The 22,170-nt window shown below is 40.8% G+C and overlaps 1 protein-coding gene across 2 annotated transcripts in view; it reads right to left on the bottom strand.

Moving 5' to 3' along the window:
* Positions 1-22,170, bottom strand: part of MYH10 (myosin heavy chain 10) — a 100,353-nt gene that overhangs the window by 47,825 nt on the left and 30,358 nt on the right. For both annotated transcript variants that reach the window (XM_055723284.1, XM_055723276.1), the window contains exons 4-5: positions 14,265-14,292; positions 2,734-2,836 (exon numbers count right to left, since the gene is read on the bottom strand). In XM_055723284.1, the coding sequence (XP_055579259.1) occupies positions 2,734-2,836; positions 14,265-14,292 (131 nt within the window). The remainder of the gene's footprint in view (positions 1-2,733; positions 2,837-14,264; positions 14,293-22,170) is intronic.

The following is a 22,170-nucleotide window of genomic DNA, read 5'->3' as shown; positions in this document are numbered from 1 at the left end:
TTGGGAAGATAATTATTCATTCAGCAGCGCACAAACTGCTTCATAAAAAAACCCAATACCCACGCAGCATTCAGAACAGTCTCAGTAATAAGCATGTTATTGATAATTATTTGTAACCAGGTGGATAAAAGTAAATCAATGACTAGCAGACGATTTAACAAACCTATTTAGCATTGTCTCTGTGCACAGGATAATGCAAAGATTGTACAGATGGGTACTATGGATCACCACCAGCCCTCTATGGTTTTCTAATGAATATTTAAACAGGAAGAAGTTAGGGCTGCACCTATGACCCCAAATCTGACACCTCCTAACTTCTGAGTGTTAGGTGTGTAGGTTAGACATTCTTTGCTTGCAATATAAATAAATATAAATGAATTGTTACAGAACAAGGGAGACTCATTTGTATTTTCAAAACTGGTTTGGTTACACAAACATTCTGCATTTTTCATAAACATATGCTTAATGCAGTGCTTACTATGGTACTGCGTTGAATGAAGTACACAGTCCAAGTATCAGTCTTCTTATTCAGGACCCTACTCTATTCTTTTTACCATGCCTAACTTATGTTTTACAAAGTATAACAACTTTTCCAGTCTTCATCGTGGCAGTTACTGATAGTTCATGAAGCAGCCAGTTACAACAAACACCTTCAAAACTTTTGAGATGACCACCACCATCCCATTTGATCACACAAGAAAAGAATTGTTGCAGTTTAACCAGCAATTTAGAGTTAGCCAAGACTGCATCGAAAAGGGCAGCTCATCCTTCCCTTCACTGACATTTCCCACTCCAGCTTTCCCCTTTCTTTTCTGTGCCTTCACTTCATATGCAGCCACACAATAAGCAACAGAGCAAATTTGTTTCATTTAAAGCCAGATGGACTTTTTAAGAACACCAGTTCGAGCCTGCATCAGTCTCCAAGTCTAGCGAGTGGCCACAGGAATTGTTACGATGACAAAGCTCAAAAAGGGGTACTTCCAGAAGAGGTACTGGCTCATGGGAACACAGCACAAGAAAAGCCAAACAAACACTAAGTAATTTTTAAACAGTCAAAAATAGGGTTTCAAGTGTTAAGCAGCAGAACAGGTTTACAGAGGTTCCATAAGCTACATCCCTCAAGATTCTCAAAACTCAGCTTTACAAGGTCTTGGGCAATGTCATCTAACTTTGAGGGAAGGCATATTTTGAAAGGAAGCTGGACAAGAGGCTTCCAGAAGTCTCTTTCAACCTGAGGTATTCCAAGTTGTCAGTAGTATATTTAAAAGTACTTGGTACAAACCCTACACAGTTCACTTCTCTGAGCAATTCCCTTCTCCCCCAAAAAGCTGTAGGCAATTTTACTCCTGTAGAAATTGCAAAAAAATGCTGGTCTTGTTCAAGGTTGCACAGCAGTAAAGCCAAGAATATTCATAAATCGAAACCTATATAGAAAACGAGTTCTGATAGATGATGTTCTAAACAGCATTCCCCAGAGCCACATATTCTCCCAACACACAATACAATGCCATGAACACACATCTAATCCTGCTGACACACCAACTGTATAGAAACTTCCTTCTAAGACCTGTAACTGCCATACACACAGCCTGCAGCACACTCCGACTGCATGATAAATACTTAGAAAGACTAATTGTGATCCTTCCTGGGCAATAAACAAGCAACAGTTTGAATAATTTCAACGCACAGGGTGATGTTATCTGCTCTTGCTCAGAGCAAAGATTCGAGTTCCCCCCAACACTTCACTTGGTTTCTCCAAATCTACCTGCAGAGCAAGAGACTCCTCTCCCACTTCAAATCCTCGCCTTTTCTTCCTTCATAGATTGGTCAAAAGACATCTCCTGTTTTTCCAGGAGTTTGAGTCTTAACATTAAAACATTCTTGAATGTGTCAAGTGCCATGCACTAGAAATCACAGAAGCTGTTGCTGCTAAGTCAGATGATACAGTTTGAAAGCTTCCAACCACCAGAAACACCTGCGGTACTACTGGAGAGAAACAGGCAAGCTCCAGTACAGATTATAGCTAGCCACTTGCTCGGAGCAAAGTCGAATTAATACTTCACTACAAAGAGATCCAAGTGCTCATAGCAACAGATACTCAAACCCATTTATATTTTTTAAAGCAAAGAACTGCTAAAAATTCAGCACAAATGTTGAAGTCTGGCACTAAATCTGCAGAAAGTTCTATGTAAATCAGACAAGTTACCAAAACCCTCACGATACTCTGACATAAAAGTGTATACTCTCTTGTTTCTAATGTAATAAAATCAGAGGGGTTTTAGTTGCTGACTTCTAGATATAGCAAGTCTATAGCAGTTTTTAAGCTTGATGATTTTTCCCATCTACAAGTTAATTTTTGAAAGAACAGAAACCTTGTTCACAAATATAGCGCTGAAAACTGCATCTAGTGGGAACTAAATTCACTAAGAACTGCCTAAATTAAATTTTTTGGAAAACTGAGATTTACTGCATCAGAAAGCTTTGATACTGTTTCTAGTTACAACGCTTGCATAAAGCCTTTAATTTCACAACAGAAATTAAACAGCTAACATTAACTGGAAACTCTGATATAACTGCTCATTTCAGCCGCTACTCAAGAGAAAATAATGGTTGAGACAAAATTATGTGGATTATATTACAGTTTATCTTTAACAAAAAAAAAGTGTTTTTTTAATGCAAAAATAGTCGTTTTCAAGTAGAGCAATAAACAAATGAGAAAATATCTCAACTTACAGGAATATTATGGTCCTTTCTTCCTTTATGGGAGGAAGCAACATGAGCAAGGTATTGAATAACCTTCTTTGTGTTTTCAGTCTTCCCAGCACCAGATTCACCTCTGCAAAACATTTCAGACATTTAACTCAAAATTAATTTCCAACAACTTATCAATCTTTTGTTTACAGCAACCTCATTTCATTCCATTTATGGCTTTGACTACACAACAGACCTTCACCGTCTAAAACCAAAAGCACTGATGTTGGAGAAAATTACAAGGTATGTGTTTAAAATACTTTCTTTATCCTAAAGATGTCCTTAGCATTAAGATGTTGATACAGTGCCTAACATCAGTTTGATTAAAAGCTTTTGACTATACGCCTGAATTCCTTTGTTATGTTAAGTAACAAGAAACAGCCTTGTCCTCTGCCTTGATCACGAGGCCAGAGACAATTTTTCAGAGTGCAGATACATATAATGATCTTAAAATATATATATGTACACACACACAAACATATATTCAGCACCGTTTTAATATATTTTATATACTAGGAGCTGGTTATGAGAATTACCAAGCTGATGGAAACATTCACTATCTTTAGAAGCCAGTTTCAAAGCACAGTAAAACACATTTTAAACAGATTCTTTCCACTGCTCATCGCAGACTCTTAGCTAGTTTAAAAATACGTTTATGGCCACAGGGCTACATGATTTCATTAAAAAATTAATTTATTAGTGCAGAGTGGTACAGTACATAGATCAATAAAGATAGCAAAAACAGATTTCATTTTAAAGGCAGAGGCGGATTTGAAGCAGAACATGTTCAGACGAGATTTATTGCAAGGTTTACATATAGGATATTCTTGGCAGGAAACGTGACCAAGTTCACATCACTGCAGTCACAAATGATATTACTACAATTTGGGGGGATTCTTTGGGTTTTTCTGTTTCTTTTGGTTGTTGCGGGGGGGTTTGCACTCTGTGTGAGTGTGTGGTTTTTGGGGGGCGTGTGTTTTTCTGGTTGAGTTGGTTTGTTTGTTTTCTTTTGTTTTTTTAATAAACCTAGATCTGGTCTTCAGGTGAATCCACACATCAAAGCGATGACCATGTCTAACTCCGCCATGATTCAATGGCAGTAAACTACTGGAGAAGTTTCAAGTGAGACAGGGACTGCCACTAGCAACCCTGAAGTATGCAAAACCAGAAAGGATTTTATTATGGGGATTTGCATGGAAAGAGTGAAAGTAATTCTGCCATTCAATAGTTTTTCAGGTATTAAAAAGTCTGAAAGCCGACTACTTTGTAAGAATGCCAAGTACACATTTTGTGTGCTTGCATATTCCTCAGCTAAGATACTTATAATGAAAACGTTGATTTACCAGGAGGAAATTTAAGCACATTCCTTTGCAGTCTTCATAAATACCCTCGTCCACCATGCTGCGTACCCCAGTTTTGTAGCTAGTCTGCACCAACTCAGGTATTTAGTACCTTCAGACCTGTACTTCTTGATCAGATAGGCAGCTCAGAAGCATCCCTATCTTCAAATTACACTTAACAGCCACAAAAATAAGCCAATGTAGCACCGGAAATTTCAATTTTGCATGTACAGAAAGGATATTACCCCAGATTTTCAAAGAGAATGGGCTCTAAAACAATCTTGTTTCTTCTTACCTTCCAGTTCTCTTAAATCATGGAAACCCCACAGGTCAACTACGCTAGAGCAGAGGTGACCTCTTGCTAAGAGATGGCAGTATGTGCATTTCTCCATTCATGAGTAAGAAGTAACGGAGAATGAAGAGGCTCACTCATAGCAGCTTAGCAAACTCATCACACAGGACTAGCCTACAAGAGCTAGGTACAAGCTTCAGGTGAAACGGCTCATGTTTGACCCAACAGAACAGTATCAGCCCCTAGGTTTTGCAGGAGAACACTTTTAACTGAAAATACTGAACAAAATGATTCTGCAGACAAGCTGTGGGATATTTATCACAGCCTCAGCTACCAAACTGTGGCCTGCAATACCAGAGGGTTAACCAAGCACCCAATTTTTTTGATGGTATCCCACTTCTCATAAACTACATCAACCTACCTAAACCCATTTTTGTTCCATTTCTTCTCACAAGACGACAAGCATCATACAAAATGTGAAAGATAAGAAATCGCTGTACTCAATTACTGACAACTTTCCAGCAGTTCCCTTGAAACTTGACTACGCTAGCTTTGCTCATTGCGTGAAAAAAACTTGGAAGGTATTACCTGAAGAGCTGGTTACAAAGATTACTCTGAGAATTAGCTAATGGATAACTGGGTTTCCTTTTTGCCAAGATACCATCAATATGCAGCACAAAAACTGGGTGTACTTTGGGACCTCTACAGGTGGAACACCACCCTTTGACTTTTAATGAAAAATCCTATTTCTACCCAGCCCAAAGTCACCACATGCAAGACAAACATGAAGACTGATAAGCAGAAAAGATGACCTCAGATGCCAATTCTTGCTTCTCAAGTTTTTATTTCTAGTTTCCCTTTTACTGCAGTGTTTATATTAACATAATTCATTAATATAAGCAATAATAAAAGCAGTCTTGCCTGTTTCTAGGTGTGTATTAAAATATGCTTAATGCTAAAACTATTCCAGCAGGTAAGAGAAGTAAGAAAAGTACCGCAAAATATACATTTACATTTTAAAACAACACAATTTGTTTTTATTGTCATCAGCAGAGCTTGGGAACGCGTTACTAGCTGTGCCTTCAAAACTAGATAAATAATATTTTCTGTCAAATTACAGAAACAAAGTTTATTAAATTTTAAAGGAGGGAAATCTAGTCTGACACATGCAGTGAAGAGAAAATAGTACAATATATACAATCCAGATGTCAATTTTCTAAAAGGGCAGCGCACAGTTTTAGAAGAGTCTACAAATCAACAAGCTTTTCCGGCGTACACACCGATAAAGCTTCGTACAGCACAGGAAGGTCAAAAGCTTACAACACATTCCTTTTGCTAAAAAGCCTTTAAACCTAATAGTGGTTGGGTGGTTGGTTTTTTTTTCAGAGAAAGTCTTTATGCAAGTTCTCATTCAAAAGCAACACTAATGGATGTTATCATGCCAGTTCTCCTCTCCCTGGAGCTTGCAAGTATGCCAAGTATTTCCTGCAGGATACAGTGTTAGATAGCTCTGCTGCCATATAGTGTAAAGAATTAGAAGATGCAGGATAAAGTCCTTTTCATTTATAGAAAAAATGACATCTACGTACTTTAGTTCTTTCCCAGAAGTGCAAACACATGGATTATAAAAATAAATTCAAATCTCTACCTCTATCAACCTGCCCAAAAATGGTAAACTTTTAGTAACACTGTACAATATTTATGGAACGGACATGGTAACACAAAGCTAAAGATTAACTTTTTCAAAACTTTGTTTTAATACAACTCAATATGTTACCAAAAATTAAACAACTAAAACCCTTGGCTGAGATCCCAGCCTCACTTCAATCAATGACAGTTTTGCTAATGACTTCAGCAGGGTCATAATTTCACCTCCTTGATTTCAATCTCAATTCCACTACTAGTGGAAACAAAACCTTATGAGATTGAATTGAAACGCTCTATCAACTCCAGCCATGGGCTATGCCAAACAGTGCATCCAAGTAAGCAAACCATATTCAGCAATAGCCTCAAGTTGGAAGTATAAGGTTATTCCATTAATTAACAGAAGGATGTGTCCTTTACGATCTTGTGCTACAGAGACAGGTCAAAGTAAGTCCGACAGTCACTGGTAAATTTATGGACTATCTAGAGTTAAAGCACTCTTCCCTAGAGCAGCAAAGCTTCTGCTTTGAAGCAGCTTCAAGCACATTTAAAATAGGAAAAGCTTAGCTAGCATGAGCACTTTAAAGTTTTTACATGGTTTTGAATTAATTGCATGTAAAGCTGTAGTGTAATTTTCAATAAAGGAAAAGTACTCTTCAGGCAAATTTATCTCTGCTACAATTTGGTTAGCAAAAATTAGTGACCAGCTTCTCAACCAGCTGCAAATTTTCTTCCATGAGCAACTTGAGCCCAAATCTTGCACAGAAGTAAAAGGCATTTCCTCTGAACAGATTACCATCTAGAAAATAGGCAAAACAAACGTAGCAGGAGATGACTCGCAGGTCATAAAGCAAACAGCCAACACAGAGGAATGGAAACTGGTCTTCTGACTTCCAGGTCAGCAGTGTGCTCTTCCCATGCAGCCCACTTACGATGGCAGTTATTCCAGGAACAGGTCAAACACCTGTCTGGGAAAGACCTGTTCCAAGGGGAAGCACCATTCTAAAGGAAAACAATAGTGAAACAGGGGCTTTTCTTATTGTCAGGCAAGTTTGAAACACCTACACCTCTTCTTGTGTTACAGCACTCAGCATAGCAGGACAATCATAGGATCATAGAATGGTTTGGGTTGGAAGGGACCTTAAAGACCAAAGGCAACATCATCACCTCTTCCTGAATTGGGAAATTACATTCTGGATTTTAGGGAAGTCAAATTAGTTTAGAGTTGCTTACTGAAAAGTCCCACTGCAAGGACTGGCACCCTTCCACCACCGCCCAGCTACCCATTAATTTCACTAGCAGATGAGGGGCTATGCAGGACATAGGAAATGTAGTGCCATGAGTCACACAGGACAGAGGGACAAAGCCACAGGTACAAAGCAAGCTTTGAAATTCAAAGATAGACTTCTCTTCATCTTTCTATCTGTGCACAAAGTCTACTGCAAACTAACAATATTTGTGAAGATTAGCTTCTCTAATATATTAGGATTGTCAGATGCAGTTAGTGTCATCTATCCCATTACAGATCATGTTGGGTATTTAGAGTACTGAAAAACTATGCCAGAAGCCTGTTTCCTCTGCCCTAGGAGTTTCAGTGTTTCTGTCATTCCTCATCAGCAACAAGTTCTGGGATGAGAAGTTCATCCACAAGCAGAAGGTCCTTTTGCAAATAAGTGGCGGCACCACCACCTTGATACCTGGGCAAGTTCTCAGTGCCTGATTTCACAAAACACAGGAATCCTGACCAGCCACTCACAGATGCTGTGGCCAGCAACGCCTTATTTCATAGGAAGTGGCACCAAAATATGGAAGTATGCACTTAAATTGTTGTAAGAGAAAGTAACTGCCTAAGAGCCCCAACAATGGTCTTTTGTCCTTCTCACAACAGCAGTTGCAAAGAACAGAAGAGACACTTATACTCAGACACAACTGAGCAGATCTTCTGCCAGTTATGAAATAACAGATATTTACAGTCAAGACCTGTAATGAAAAGGTTTGTCTTAATCACCTGGCTAATTTTCTGAAATTAAGAGGTGTAACTGATAGTTTGGACTAGCACAGAAGAGTCACTAATTGACTTTTACTATTTACAAGGCTGCATAGCTCCTTCATTTCTCTCTAGATGCTTCACATCATCTCAACACCAGTTGTCTAGGGAATGTTATAAGCTGGACTCTAGCCAGAGGTTGTATACAAAAATGCTTGGTATTTGCTGCTGTTGTCCTTTAATAAGCAGCCTCTATTCCCTCCGCACCCCACTACTCCTACTGAAGCCAATTCAGATTAGATACCCTTGTACGGCTGCAAGCATAAATGAGTGTTTATCAAGCCCTGTCTCAGTTTTAGGAATACCGTAAGCTTGTGGTAAGATTTAGAACATATTAGCTTAAAACAAAAAAAAAAAAAAAAAAAAAAAACACAAACGTGCAGTGCAGCACATTTTCATGTCTGCCTTTCCGAAAGTCGCCTTGAAGCTACGGACAGCAAAGCCAGGAGAGGTTTGAATATTTCTCAGAGACTTAGTATGCCACAACAAAAGTTTCTTCATCTTGGTCATCAGCCTCCAACAGCCTGGCATGCCCATTTAACATTAACAGACAGCAACAATCAAAAAGAAATAATAAAACTTAGTAAAATGCCAGCAGCTGCAGCTTCTCAAAGAAAAAGGCCTGCAAAGCTGCTTGTTACAACTTCACATCTTAGAAAAATTAAAAAATGTACAATGAGGTATGTGCATATTGCAAAATTCACACCACTTTTCTGTAACTGATTTCTAGCAGGCTCATAATGTACTTACAAGCTAGCAGGAACATGAAGTTGCTGGAACTACGTGTATTTTCCTTCCTTTTCAGCAAACTAAGGATTTACAGACAGAAGATCCTAAATACACTTTCATTTGCACTCCAATTAAGGGGGAGTGATTAGATAGAAGCTAGTTACGTCTAGCTTCCCAGAGAAGTGCTGGTTTTGGGGGTTGCTTGTTTGGTTGTTATTGGAAAGCTTGATGAACTAAACTAACAAAGCAATAAAAGCTCCAGCAAACTTACTAACCATTTTTGTTAGTGGTTAGCATCCCAAGATTAAACCATCCAACTTCAAAGCTAAAAAGAAATTATCACCATTATTGTTCATTCAGCTCCTCCCAGCTCATCATTAACCAGGCAATAATCTGGCTTTCACCAGTGTCTGATAAATTGTCCAATGGATTCAGAACAGCAGAGGTATGTGCCTGTGCACGTATTTGGGTTTTTCAGTTGGTGAAAAGCTAAAGGGCCCACAAGAAATCCCAGGGAGGTAACAAAAAAAGAAAAAAAAAAAAAGAAAAAAAAGAGGAAGAAAGCATGCTATTTTATGTTTGGAGACAACTCTTATTTCTATAGCAAGAGCAGGAAGTCACCTATGTCATCAAGTCTGGATTGGAGAACTGAACAGCAGCCACATCAGCTGGCAATCTGAGTAATACCCTCCTGAAGAACAAGCTTCCATGTTAAATGAAGGACAAGATGTTCTGCCCAGACAAGCATCCAGAAAACGCAGCAGCAGGGTTTTTTTCCTCTCCTGGTATTAAGTTTGACTTTGAGAAAATATTACTAGCTTTAAGATCACCAGTTTATGCAAAACTCCTCATGGAACATCAGCAGGTGGCAAAGTCAAGACAGGAAACCTCCAATTAACCCCACTACCTTCAAAATAATGAGATGCAATGAGAGGCACGCTTGGAGAACCATCCATCAAGGCTAGTCCACTCCACACAGTGCATTTAGATGAATGCGTGTATCTGCAGCATTTCAATGGAATATAGGTTATTCTTCAGCACAATCCTCTTTGAGGGAAAAGAAAATTAAGATATATCTCAGTAAAATGTATTCCTCAAGAAGATCCACCTGCATGCACATTCTCTCAAGACGGATACTGCCTGCATACTGTCCTGTCATGCAAATTCATTAGTCTCTACCAAATGCTGAATCAGCCAGGGTCTGTTATCCAGAGGCAAGGTGTGAACAAATCTCCAAGTGTCTACATAATATCTGAGATAAGACATTCTTTAGTGTAACTACAAAAGTGGTTTAACTATGTTAGAAAAGACACTAAATAACACCCCTGCAGTTTCATGACGTGTCCAGACACAGCTAGGTATTTACCAGAACAGCGACTGCATGGAGGTAACTGCAGGCTTCTCAGGCGAAACAGACTGCTATTTCCTAAAGATCTAGACAGGTGAAGACAATGAAACATGCTCAACCCCAGATTTAAGTTGCACAATTTCATGCCTAAGGTAAAAAATACCATGTGTATTAGATAGAAATTAGGATTCAGTTGTCAGCTGAGTCCAAAAGGATCAAAAGCTTAAGGCCATCTTGCAGATGAGGCAATAACAAAATTGAAGACGAGTATTCAAAGGTTTTCCAAGGTAAGAATGAATGGATCAATAATTCCCTGTTAAAACTAAACTAAGGCAGGCACCTGGAGATAGTGCAGAGACTCTTTGGAAAGGAAGAACTGAAACCAAACCCAAAGGCTTCACATAGCACCAATCTTACCCCTACGAATGCCCCTGAGAGCAGCACTCCTGGCTGTCAAGAAAAGGGGGCTGGGTCCAGAGACCTGGCAAGGTGTCATTCAAATACCATTACTTGAGTGCTGACCTGGCCCCCTACTCTCTAAAGGGCATGGAAAGTAAAAACCCAGGAAATCTGATCAACTAGAGGTAGGCAGAGATGGGTGAAGATGCCAACCAGATGGACCTTCATCAAGCAATGACAAAGACTTAACTCCAGGATGTAAAGACAATTACAGTCAACACAGTTGGAGACAAGAGAATGACAGGGACACCACAACTGTCCACTCATCTAAGTGCACAAGTCAATGGTGTTTTCTTTCTCACTAGCTAGCTTGAACCTCTCCTACTGGAGAAAAGAAAAAGTTCTGAGAACTTTCAGCTCTACTAAAGATCAGGGTCAATCAGGGGATCCAGGTGCTCAGACAAGTTTGAGATGAGAAGATGTCTCAAGCCTTTTATGAGTTGTCAAAGGAGTTCCTGAAACTGCCTCTGGTGTGGTTAAGACACACATCTTCCACTTCATTTATTCCTGCCTTAGTCTAAGACATGTAAAACTACTGGCAAGGAAGGGAAACACACAGTTTACCTCTTCACCACAGAATCAGCAATGCAATCGAAGTCCTGGACACCAGTCCACTCGATCAAAACATAAGACCTGCTTTTAGCCTGCTACACAAGGGAGCTTGCCATGGCCTTGTCCCATTCATGAAGAGGATTTAACATCCCAGCCAGCCAGATTTCAAGTACTGAGTTTATAATGCAAACCTGACAAAAGAATAAAGCTCTCCCATTAAGCCCATGGGAGAAACGACGTTAGGAACAGTACCACAGCAGGCAGCTGTCTCTTTAGTCTGTATGTTCAAAAGACACACACAGGAGAATACAACTGGTTTTGATGGCACTTCTCTCTGAATTGGACACAGAACTGATACATATTCTAAGACAAAAGCGTTTTAAGAGAAAAATGTTCATTAACCTCAACAGCAGTCTGGTAACCCCTACTACCCTTTTCTATAATTGGCATCTAAATAGTGCTGATGGTTAGACAGCATTAGCTAGGTCTCCTCAGCTATGGGGGAACTTTGGTGCTCATTCAAGCCTACAGAAAAACCCTGGATCCCAGCATCAACCATATCATGTGTCTTCATAGTCTCAAAAGGTAAGACTTAGACTGGATGTTCTTTGGTCCTGTACATCCAGGCTGGAGATACAATGCCTTCCCCTTCATAGTTCTGAGGTCACAGATCTGCCCACATTACTGAGGAAATTCATATTTCCTTGTAAACCATGTTCAGCGACATTGATCTTTTTAACCTTGGTTTTCTTTATACTGCTGTGTAAGCACTTCAGTATGAAACACAAGTTAAAGCAGCAGGACAGCCAACACAGCCTGGAATCCGTTGCTCAGAAACTCAGCTTTGCCAAGACTCTGCCACATTTCTATTAAGTATAGCCTTTAACACTGGTACAGCCAAGACACTGAATTAAAGGTAGCAAAACTTGTCCAGTGTCACAGTTCCAATAGATTCAATACTTAGTTTTGTGATATGATTCCAGGACAGTGTTGAAATCCTTCAGAGATGCATCGTTCACTGCTTCTTAGCACCAGCTTCTGGAGTTTTTCATGGAGTAGTGGATTTGTCACCAAACATTTTACATGTCCAACAGAAAAGATGTCCTCAGGGCCATCTCTGAGGGTCATAATATTAGGACTGCACTCAGAGCAGTCCCCAGCAGCTCCAGACTTCAGTACTGGATATGGTTGCATTCTCCTGAGGTCTGACTGTAAGGATGTTGTGTCCATTCCCCACCTCTCCCCATCCGAAAGCAAGCTTCCTTCTTTGAAGGGATATACAGCAAGCAGCTTAACTGCCAAGCCAAGATGTGGAACCTATCACAAGATCCAGACATTTTGTGCTGAAGTGTGCCGTACCGGATATAAAACAGAGTTCAATTGTCTATTCAGTACAGAAGGATCAAAAGCTTATGGTAACTTTACAGGTGAGGTAATAACAAAATTGAAGGCAAGGGAACTTAAAGGCTTTCCAATTTGCAAATGAACAGATCAGACATTCACTAAATCCTGTAGCACTGCCATTCCAACCTTTGTGGTCTTGCCTGACCACGTAAAGGAACGCAACGTTCATGCATAGGCACAAAACATGAAGCTACTTCAAAAAAATTCACCTGGGGCAAACACATACTCTCGAAGCATCCACAAACACACAAGAACAAAGTGTTTCTTTTCGCCCTGGGATCCCATCCCTGCTTTGAGAGCTGTTTTGTACATTGCACACGAAGTAGTCATCACATGAAAACAGAGGTCCTAAGAGCAGGAACCACAGACCTCGACAAGCCTGTGTTAACTGGATGAACTATTATCTTAGCTACAGAACTGTATTTGCTTTTGTGTCCTTAGGCCCCATGAATTTTGCATTCGTAGTATCTATAGTTCTAAAAAGCCTGGCTTGAAAGACTCTACCCTCAATCTTGCAAAGTCTGATAGTTAAGGCATTTTTGTAGGAAGCAGGAGATGAAGATTTGAATCCCTTTATGTCAAGAAGGAAACTGAACCCAGGTCCCTTTCCAGCAATTGATCTAACCATCAAGCTATTTCAGGAAGCAGGCATCCTCACAAACTATGGCCTCAATGCAGCTGGCATGCGCTGGCACACAGCATGGTCAACTGATCACGTAACCAAGTCAGAGGCATGCAAGGTACCGCATCTTCCCTTTCTCCCTCAGGTAACTGAATATGTTAAGTTATACCCAAGACTGCTAACTGCATGCCATTTCAGAATGGAGCCAAGGTGTGACCATTCTAACCCCCAGGCTGCTACCAACAGGTACAGTTTGCCTGCTGCACGTCCACACCTCCTGCTTCAGCCTAGTACCCCTCTGAGCCCACCAAGCGCAGACCCAGAGAACTAAACTGCTGAAAGGCATAATTTTGCAGCAAGGCTGGTTTTCTGCCAGCTTCACTCCCTGAACCAGCTTATGTTGCATGCCAACCCCCAATGCTAGCACAAGAGGCTGCAGAAACCCACAGCCTATGTGGGAGAGGAAACTGGATCACCCCTTTTAACAGCAGCCCAAAGATAGACCGGCTCAGTAGTGTCACAAGCCTGAAAGCACATTCATCTTCTGACTGCTCCACCACTGCGTTTCCAGACTGCACAGAAATTTAAGCTGAAGCTAGAAGTTTGCTCCTGGGTGCGGCCAATTCAGGTGCACACAGTGAAAGCAAAAGAAAACCTTAGTGTTGACTTTCTTCAGAATTCTCCTGTTTGAAGCAGATCCAAAGCTATACTGTTGCTCAGCAGGGTTTCTAGACCAACTTTTAATTCATGTCCCCCTCAGGCACTACACATTGAGTAGTTACAGCACAGCATTTCAGACAGATGTACACTTTTTAAAGCTTATTGTTTCTGATTCAGATCTCTTGACTGACATCTTTAAACTAAACTTCTTAGGTAGCACAAGCCTGTAAAAAAAAAAGTGAATTACAATATTAAAATAATATAACCCCATATTAAAATCACTTCATGCTACGTCTTTAACCATTAGTCACTGCCTGTCAAGATTAAAGACCAAGTTTTGACTACTACAGCTGTATCAAAGACCCTTTCAAAATACAGATTTAAGAAAAATGTCCAAATGAAAAGTGTTCACTTACGTGCAGAGAATTGATTGGTCCTCACGGTCTGCAAAACAAGAACAAACATGGTTATAGGTTTTTGTTTATACTGCCCTGTAATTTGCAAGACAGTTTCTTTTACATGAGTATTTTAAAAATGCAGCTTTTCAGCTTAACAATTCTAAGAACACTCGCAAGTGATTTTAAAAATATCCTTTAGACATTCCAGTTCACACACACACCCCTCAAACAGCAGCTTAGACATTCCTAAAAGTTCTGCCATTTCATATAATAAAGCCAAAATTCTGGTTAAATTTAATAATAATCCAGAGTAATATTTTTAACCATACTTTCAGATAAAGCTGGCCCAACGTTTTTTGTTCTGTACGGACCCTTCCTCAGATGAATCAAAGAACTTAAAATCCTGAGAAAAACAGTCTCAAGTACACAATACTCCCAGACACTTGAAATTACCACTAACATCTCCAGCAAACAAGTGCTTCCATAATTCAGTTTATTCATTAAAGACTTGTCAAAAGGACATCCAGGGAAACACTGAGCAAAGCTAAACTTTACAATATGGTGTGGCTCAGCACTTTTGTGACACCCACCGCTGTGCTCATGACCTTTGAAAAGCAAGTCTGAAGGTCAGTTATACCCTGCAAGAGGTATTTTGTAATTACAGGATCTTTACAGAATATATTTCAACATCATACAGTCTATTAAGAATTATATAATCAAAACATTCAAATATACCTGCAGAAAGTAAAACTTTTCAGTTAAATGTGTTCGCTACCCCCTTTCTGAGCCAGTGTTTTCAACAGAGTTCAACATCTTTTTCATAAATCTGCATCACAAAGATCTTGCTTTGACACTTCAGCTATTTGTCACTAGCCTCAAAAAGAACATAGTTGCCTCCTGCAGACTCAGAACTTCAAACAGGTTTTCTGTTCTGATTGGTAATTTGTAGTGGATTATATTATAATAAAATTAAGCTTTATTTTGTTCAAGTGCAAAGCTCAGGACTACACGTTATATTCCCCGCCACTCTCCGCATATGCCCTTTCTCCTTAAACACAACGCTCTGACAAATCACAGAAAAGGGAGCAATTGGAAATGGGATGTTCATTATTCCTTCTAGGACACAGAGTTCAGTACTAGCAGGTTGAAGAGCTTCAGTTGCTACCAAGCAGCTTCCCCACATGCTTAATAGGTTTGAGATAGATCTATGTCCATATATACAGCCTCAATACATTTATGACCATTTCTGGTAGGCAGAGTAATGTAAACAACATTCCACATTGTTTGTAAATGGGTTCAGAAAAACTGTTGTTAAACTGAGTTGCAAATTACCGCTGAGTTTCGCAGACTCTATGAAACCAGTCATCCCACCTATGCAACCAGTTCAGAGTGCTGTTGCATAATGAGCATTGAAGCAGAATTTCAACTTTACCTATGTAGCATGTAAAAAAAACCCACAAAACCAAAAACCAATAACCTATCCAGCAGGGAGCTGTGTTTCCCCCCATTACACTGCCTGACGAACAGCCCAGATACAAAAATAGTTTGCGTTCAGCCACATCGGCCCCCTGAGCAGGCTTGCCACACAGCAGCAGAAATACAACTTTCAGCACAGACAGGCAGGGCTGCTGATGGGGGCACAGACAGATACTGGATTTAGATCGGCACGGGCTGCCGGGGAGCCTGGCAACCAGGGTATACAGCCAAAATAAAGACAGGCTGCTGCTGAAGGGGCAATCATGTCCTGTCCCCTTCCTCCAGCTGCCAGCACTCATGTCATCGCTGTAGCATGGCCAAGGGGTGAGCAGGAAAGCTGTCTGACAAACTGTTTTTTTGGTCAGACTTGTGTTGAGCCAAATCGGTGCCCTCATACACTGTACAACTGCACAAACAACTGTGCTGGTGGAAGGGAGACCCGAGATCACTTTTCTGCACAGCAGCCCCAATCTAGCTTAGATCAAAAGGCTATGTTCATACAGACACGATACATCCTAAAAAGCAAACCAGCTCAAAAAAACCTTGTGTCAACAAAATAGTGTTATTTTAATTATTTATGAATAGAAAGTTTGAAGGGCATGAAATCAGGTCTTTCCAAGTAGGCAGATGCTACCGCTATTGTCACAGCTGTCCAAACTACAGGCTTGTGGACTGCACTGCTGGCAAGTTCTAGACTACATCGTAACATCAACTCCACACACCAGCAAAAAGGAAAAAAAAAAAATCAAGATAATGTAGGACAGTATAAATCATTCATTCCTTTAGAAAAAAACCTGATGAATGAATGCCAAGTTGGTACTACGAATAGAGTGGAAAGTTAGTATTTCCTAGATTTATATTTATTGAGACATTTTCAAAAGTGACAACATGATTTTCCCCTTTCTCATTTCCCAAGAACAACTTCCCTCTGTAATTTTGTCACTGTATCTAGGCCATTTCATCAAAAATACAGTCTCCTCTAAACTACAGCTCTTCAGTTTATCACTTCTTAAAAAAAAACCTTAAGAACGCAGGTAACAACATCTACCTTGAAACTGGAAGTAGTTTATTTGAAGGCCATGTGCATTTGTCAGTGCTTTGTATCATGACATTTTATTCGTCAATTTACCATGTAAACTTGTGTTTCACATCATGCAAGACACACTGTATAAATAAGTTTTCTTACCCAATTAGTCCTACAGAAAGCCTACAAGTCCAGACAGTTGTATGTATTTGTCATTGCCAGAAGCTCCAAGAAGTGCAGCAGAGTGTTTTTTTCTATGCCCAGGAGCACGAATTAACACAGCCTTTATAAAGTTATCTGGTACTCAATTATGTTACTCCAAATCCATTTTTCTGTCTCCATCTGGGCTCTGAACCTCACAAACCATGAAAGTGGAAGTAAGACAACAGCAAGCTTTAAGTTCTGCCTTCTGACCACTTACGCCAACAGCCAGTTCCAGCATCTAGCACAACTAACAAAAAAAAATTACAGCTTGAAGGCTCCGGATGATGCTTTACGCATTGTCAAATGCCAGATGCCTTTTGTCCTGAGAAAGAGGCAATCTTGCTGCACTCGTTCTGAGAAAGTGACTAAAGACAGAGGAGTTATTTATGGTTTGTTTGGTTTGATACTTTTCTCCCCTAAATAACACAATTTATCTGTAATCTTGATTTCAAAGCAGCTGGTCCCCTTCCTAAAGGCTCCTTAGAGCAGCAATTATACATCTGTTAGCCCATCTTTTGAAAGAACTCAGCCCTTACCTGGCACTTTTGCCAGACTTGTTATCTGGGGCAGGGAAGAAGCACTAAACTTCTCATCTTTGGACATCCCTCTCAACAATATTTTCAAAAAAACTGTGTGATTCTGTGTGACCCACCTTCAACCTGAAGGGCAGCAGGCAAGATTTTTTTTTTTTTTTTTAACGACAGAGAACATACCTAAGTCTTAAAAATAATCTGCCATCCTTTGCAAAAGTTTTAATAGCATTTACTTATTAAAGCCACAGAGTTTTGAAATGGTTGTTCATAGAAACCTAAAAATATTTGGAAAACACTTAAGTTTACATATGCCTACATATGTCTTGTGATTCTGAAGTATAGACCAAACCCATCTCTCTCTAGCAAAGTCTTCATGAGATAACATTACCCTAACATCAGACAAACAGATTTGTAGGAATATATAGACTAGACCAATTCAACAAACCCCCTTGGGGTTTACAAGCAAATTGCAGCAGTAAAGAGCAGAGCAAGTTCACAAACAGTCCTCATCCCCAACCTTTAGAGCAACTGAAATAGGAAATACAAATAAATTACTCTGGTGAATAACACCAGAAAATTAGATGTTAGTTGTCTCTTACTCCATGCAAAGAGTGAGAAAGTGCATTGGTCTGGCATGTTTGATACTCTGGACAAAGTCACAATGGGTATGTTAGATTTTGAGCATGTAAGCAGACAACTTAGTGGTGAAAAAAAACATGCACCTATAAGACAACTTAGATAAAATTACTTTTACTATCAGCATAAATATATTTTGACTTATTCCCATATAACTCAATGTGGTTTCATTATAAAGCCGAGTCAAACGAACAGCTTCCAGTCTTAGGGGAACATACATCACATTTCTGCCAGACCAACAACAGAGTTTCTGTCCTCTGACCAGACAAGCCCAGAGACTGCTCGCAGGTTAAAGCAACTCAGCTCACTAACCAAAGATACTCAGTCAGTTTAACTCAATCAGATGAATATTAGCCTGAGGATGAGTGTGTTCTAAGAGAGGATGAAATAAGAGGACCAAACTCTTAATTCAAGCTATGTCGTAAGACCAACCCTTTGGTTTTAAAACCAACACAAAAGTCCCATTGGAATCTATCACTTCAGTTACCAGCTTAGATTTAAATATATCCCAAGGTCTTCAAAATACACTGAAGCCCCTAACATTCAGGTTGCATAGAAGGGTTAATACAATACTCGTAATCTGAAAAAACAAAGCTCCAAAATTATACAGGGGCTATGAATAAAAACAAAACTTTGATTTTCTCCTTATGAAGTAAGCTTTCTGTAGACCAGTATGTCCTTTTGAATGGAAGAATTTAGAAGCACAAGGCAATATGACCTGACATTAGCCTTAGGCTGAAGCTCCCCCACTGCTGTAATTCAAATTCAGCTGCCATTGATGTCTCTGCTTCCTCTGCCCAGCCTCACCACCCCATTCCCCACTTTGAACCGGCAGCCAACTGCACAGATGCACTGCACAGATGCACACGATGCTAGTTCAAGTAGCTGATGGAACTAACAAATTTTAATTTTCAACCAGATCAGCTCCCTGATCCAGTTTATAACACAGCCATATATAAACACTGGAATATGAGAGATCCATCCCCAGCGTACATTCACACCGCCTGCCTTGAGCCAGCACTGGTAGTCACCTACACCTACAGCGAACCAACTGGCAAGTCATACTAGCAGAAAATTAATCCTATCAAAACATATATCAAAATGTGGCTAATCGTTAAGATTAGCTTACGCTGTGCCAAGCCGTATTTTTAGCTTGATATGTCAACAGTCTGATACTATGGAAGTATCAGACATTGAAGTGTTTCTTTCACTCCTGCTCCTCTCCTTTCACTTCCACCCAAAGGAGGATGCTGGCACCCCAAGGCAAAACTCAGCTGCTGAGTTTAACACCTACCGCCGCAGAGCTGAAAGACATCTTACTGATGCAAGAAGCAGCAGCCACATTAGGGAAACCCAGTCATACAACACTGAACAGTACAAACACTTTGAAGAGAGGCCAAGGAGTATTACCAGAATGCAAGAAGGACAAGAAGAATTACAGCTCTGAAAGCCATTTTTTTCTATGCTTTCTTAAACCTCCTTTGCTCTCGGCTCCCCAGAGGAATATGCTCTCAGGACAGCAATTGGCAGCTCCTCAAACAAACTTGTTACTTGCTTTATTGTTTGAAAATCCAGTAAGAATAGATCCTGATGTTTACATTACTACGTATACATAATAAAAAGCATGAAGTCTGCCTGTCAGAACACAAAACATTTTACTCCACATCCCTTCTCCCACCAAACTATGGAAGGATTTTTCTCCCCTAACTAACAGACTAGACCTAACAAAACCCCTGTTAACTCTGGAGAAGGTTCCAGATGTACCTTAAACATACTTGTTGGGTATTTGGTTCAGACAGGATGTTCCGAAAAGTCATAGCTCAAAGCTATAGAGTCTGTCTACAAAAGAATTACTGTATTTTAACAAAGCAGCTTTTCTTAAAATCATGACTTAATTCTGTTTTGTTCATATTACAGTCATTCATAAAATGATATGAGATAATCAAGCAGAAGAGAAAGAATCTGTCTTTAAGTTTCCTACCAAAGCTCAAAGGCAGTAGCATTGCAAACACAGAAATTTTATCAAAGAACAGAGTTTACAAGTAAACTGACGCCCACCCTCTACAACTGTCTTCGCTCTAATTGCCTTTTACTATATTGATATTTTCAGTATTGCAAATGCCCAGATCTGCCTTTATCCCTCACAATTTTGACTCTGAATGAATGGAGGAAGCCATTTGGAGCTATCCCACACAGTGAGCTGCCCAACTAGGAAGCCATTTTTCGAGCTTAACACAAATACACACATCTATGGAAACAATTCCACAGATGTATTACTGCTTTCAGATTCAACATAGCTCCGATTACTTTGGCAGCAACTACAATTCTTCTCAAACACAGTAACTTCCATACAGACATGAAATGTCTCGCAGTCCTGCCACCATTCCTATAAGCATCTTCCCTTTTGCATCCAGCTTTTATTTAGATATGAATATGAAATGTGTGCCAAGATAAAAAAGTTAATTCTAGAAAAGCAGTGAAAATGGATGTATGTGAGTGTTTTGGACTTCTAGAGGGTCAGCTCTGGCCTGTTTAAGAGCTTTGTTGACAGAGTCCCTTGGGAGATAGTTCTGAAGGGCCAAGGCATCCAGGAAGGCTGGACATTCTTCAAGAAGGAAGTCTTACAGGTGCAGAAGCAAGCCGTCCCCACGTGACGAAAGATGAGTTGGCAGGGGAGAAGACTAGCCTGGCTGAAGACAGCTTTGGCTGGAACTCAGGGAAAAAAAGGAGACTTTGCCACCTTTGGAAGAAAGGGCCAGCAACTCCAGAGGACTATAAGTCATAAGGTTATGCAGGGCAAAGATCAGAGAGGCAAAAGCCCAGCTAGAACTCAGGCTGTCCACCACTATAAAAGATAGCAAAATACGTTTTTACAAATAATTTAGAAACAAAAGAAGGGCCAAGGAGAATCTGCATCCTTTACTAGATGCAGTGGGGAACATTGCCACAAGGATGAGGAAAAGGATGAGGTACTTAATGCTTTCTTTGCCTCAGCCTTTAATAGCAAGACCAGCTTCCCTCTGGGTACTCAGCCCCCTGAGCTGAATGACAGGGATGAGGAGGACCCACAGTCCAGGAGAAAACTGCTAGTGACCTGCTGCTCCACTTAGATCTACACAGATCTCTGGGGCCAGAGAGGATCCTCTCCAGGGTACTGAGGGAACTGACAGAGGAGCTTGCCAAGCTACTCTCCATCATTTAACAACAGTCCTAGGAAACTCGAGAGGTCCCAGTTGACTGGAGGCTAGCCATGTAACACCCATCTACAGGAAGGAGGATCCTAGGAGCTACAGGCCCATCAGCCTGACCTCGGTGCTGGGGAAGGTTGTGGAGCAGATCACCCTGACCACCATCACACCACATGTGCAGGGCAACCGGGGGATCAGGCCCAGTCAGTATGGGTTGGTGAAAGGCAGGTCCTGCCTGAGGAACCTGATCTTCTATGACAAGGTGACCCACCCTAGTGGATGAGGTAAAGGCTGTGGGTGGTGTCCACCTGGACCTTAGCAAAACCTTTGATACCATCTCCCACAGCATCTCTTGGAGACACCAGCTGCCCATGGCTGGGACGGGTGTGCTCTGCTCTGGGTTAAAAGCCAGTCACAAGTGGTATTCCCCAGGGCTCAGTACTGAGGCCAGTTCTGTTTAATATCTTTATCGACGATCTGGACAAGGGGATCGAGTGCACCCTCAGCCAGATTACACCAAGATGAGAGTTAATGTCAATCTGCTGGAGGGCCAGAAGGCTCTGCAGAGGGGTCTGGGCAGCCTGGACCGATGAGCCAAGGCCAAGTGCATGAAGTTCAACACAGCTCTGTGTGGGGTCCTGCCCGTGGGTCACAGCAGCCCCAGCAGCGCTGCAGGCTGGGGCAGGGGGCTGGGAAGCTGCCCGGAGGGAAAGGGCCTGGGAGGGCTGGCTGACAGCCGGCTGGGCATGAGCCCCCAGTGAGCCCAGGTGGCCAACAGCATCCTGGCTTGTGTCTGAGACAGCATGGCCAGCAGGACCAGGGCAGTGACCATCCCCCTGTGCTCAGCACTGGTGCCGCTGCAC

This window comes from Falco cherrug, chromosome 1 (assembly GCF_023634085.1).
Source record: "Falco cherrug isolate bFalChe1 chromosome 1, bFalChe1.pri, whole genome shotgun sequence".
Classification (NCBI taxonomy): Eukaryota; Metazoa; Chordata; class Aves; order Falconiformes; family Falconidae; genus Falco; species Falco cherrug.
The sequence above is the reverse complement of the archived record's forward strand: the minus strand, read 5'-3'. Positions and strand labels throughout refer to the sequence as shown.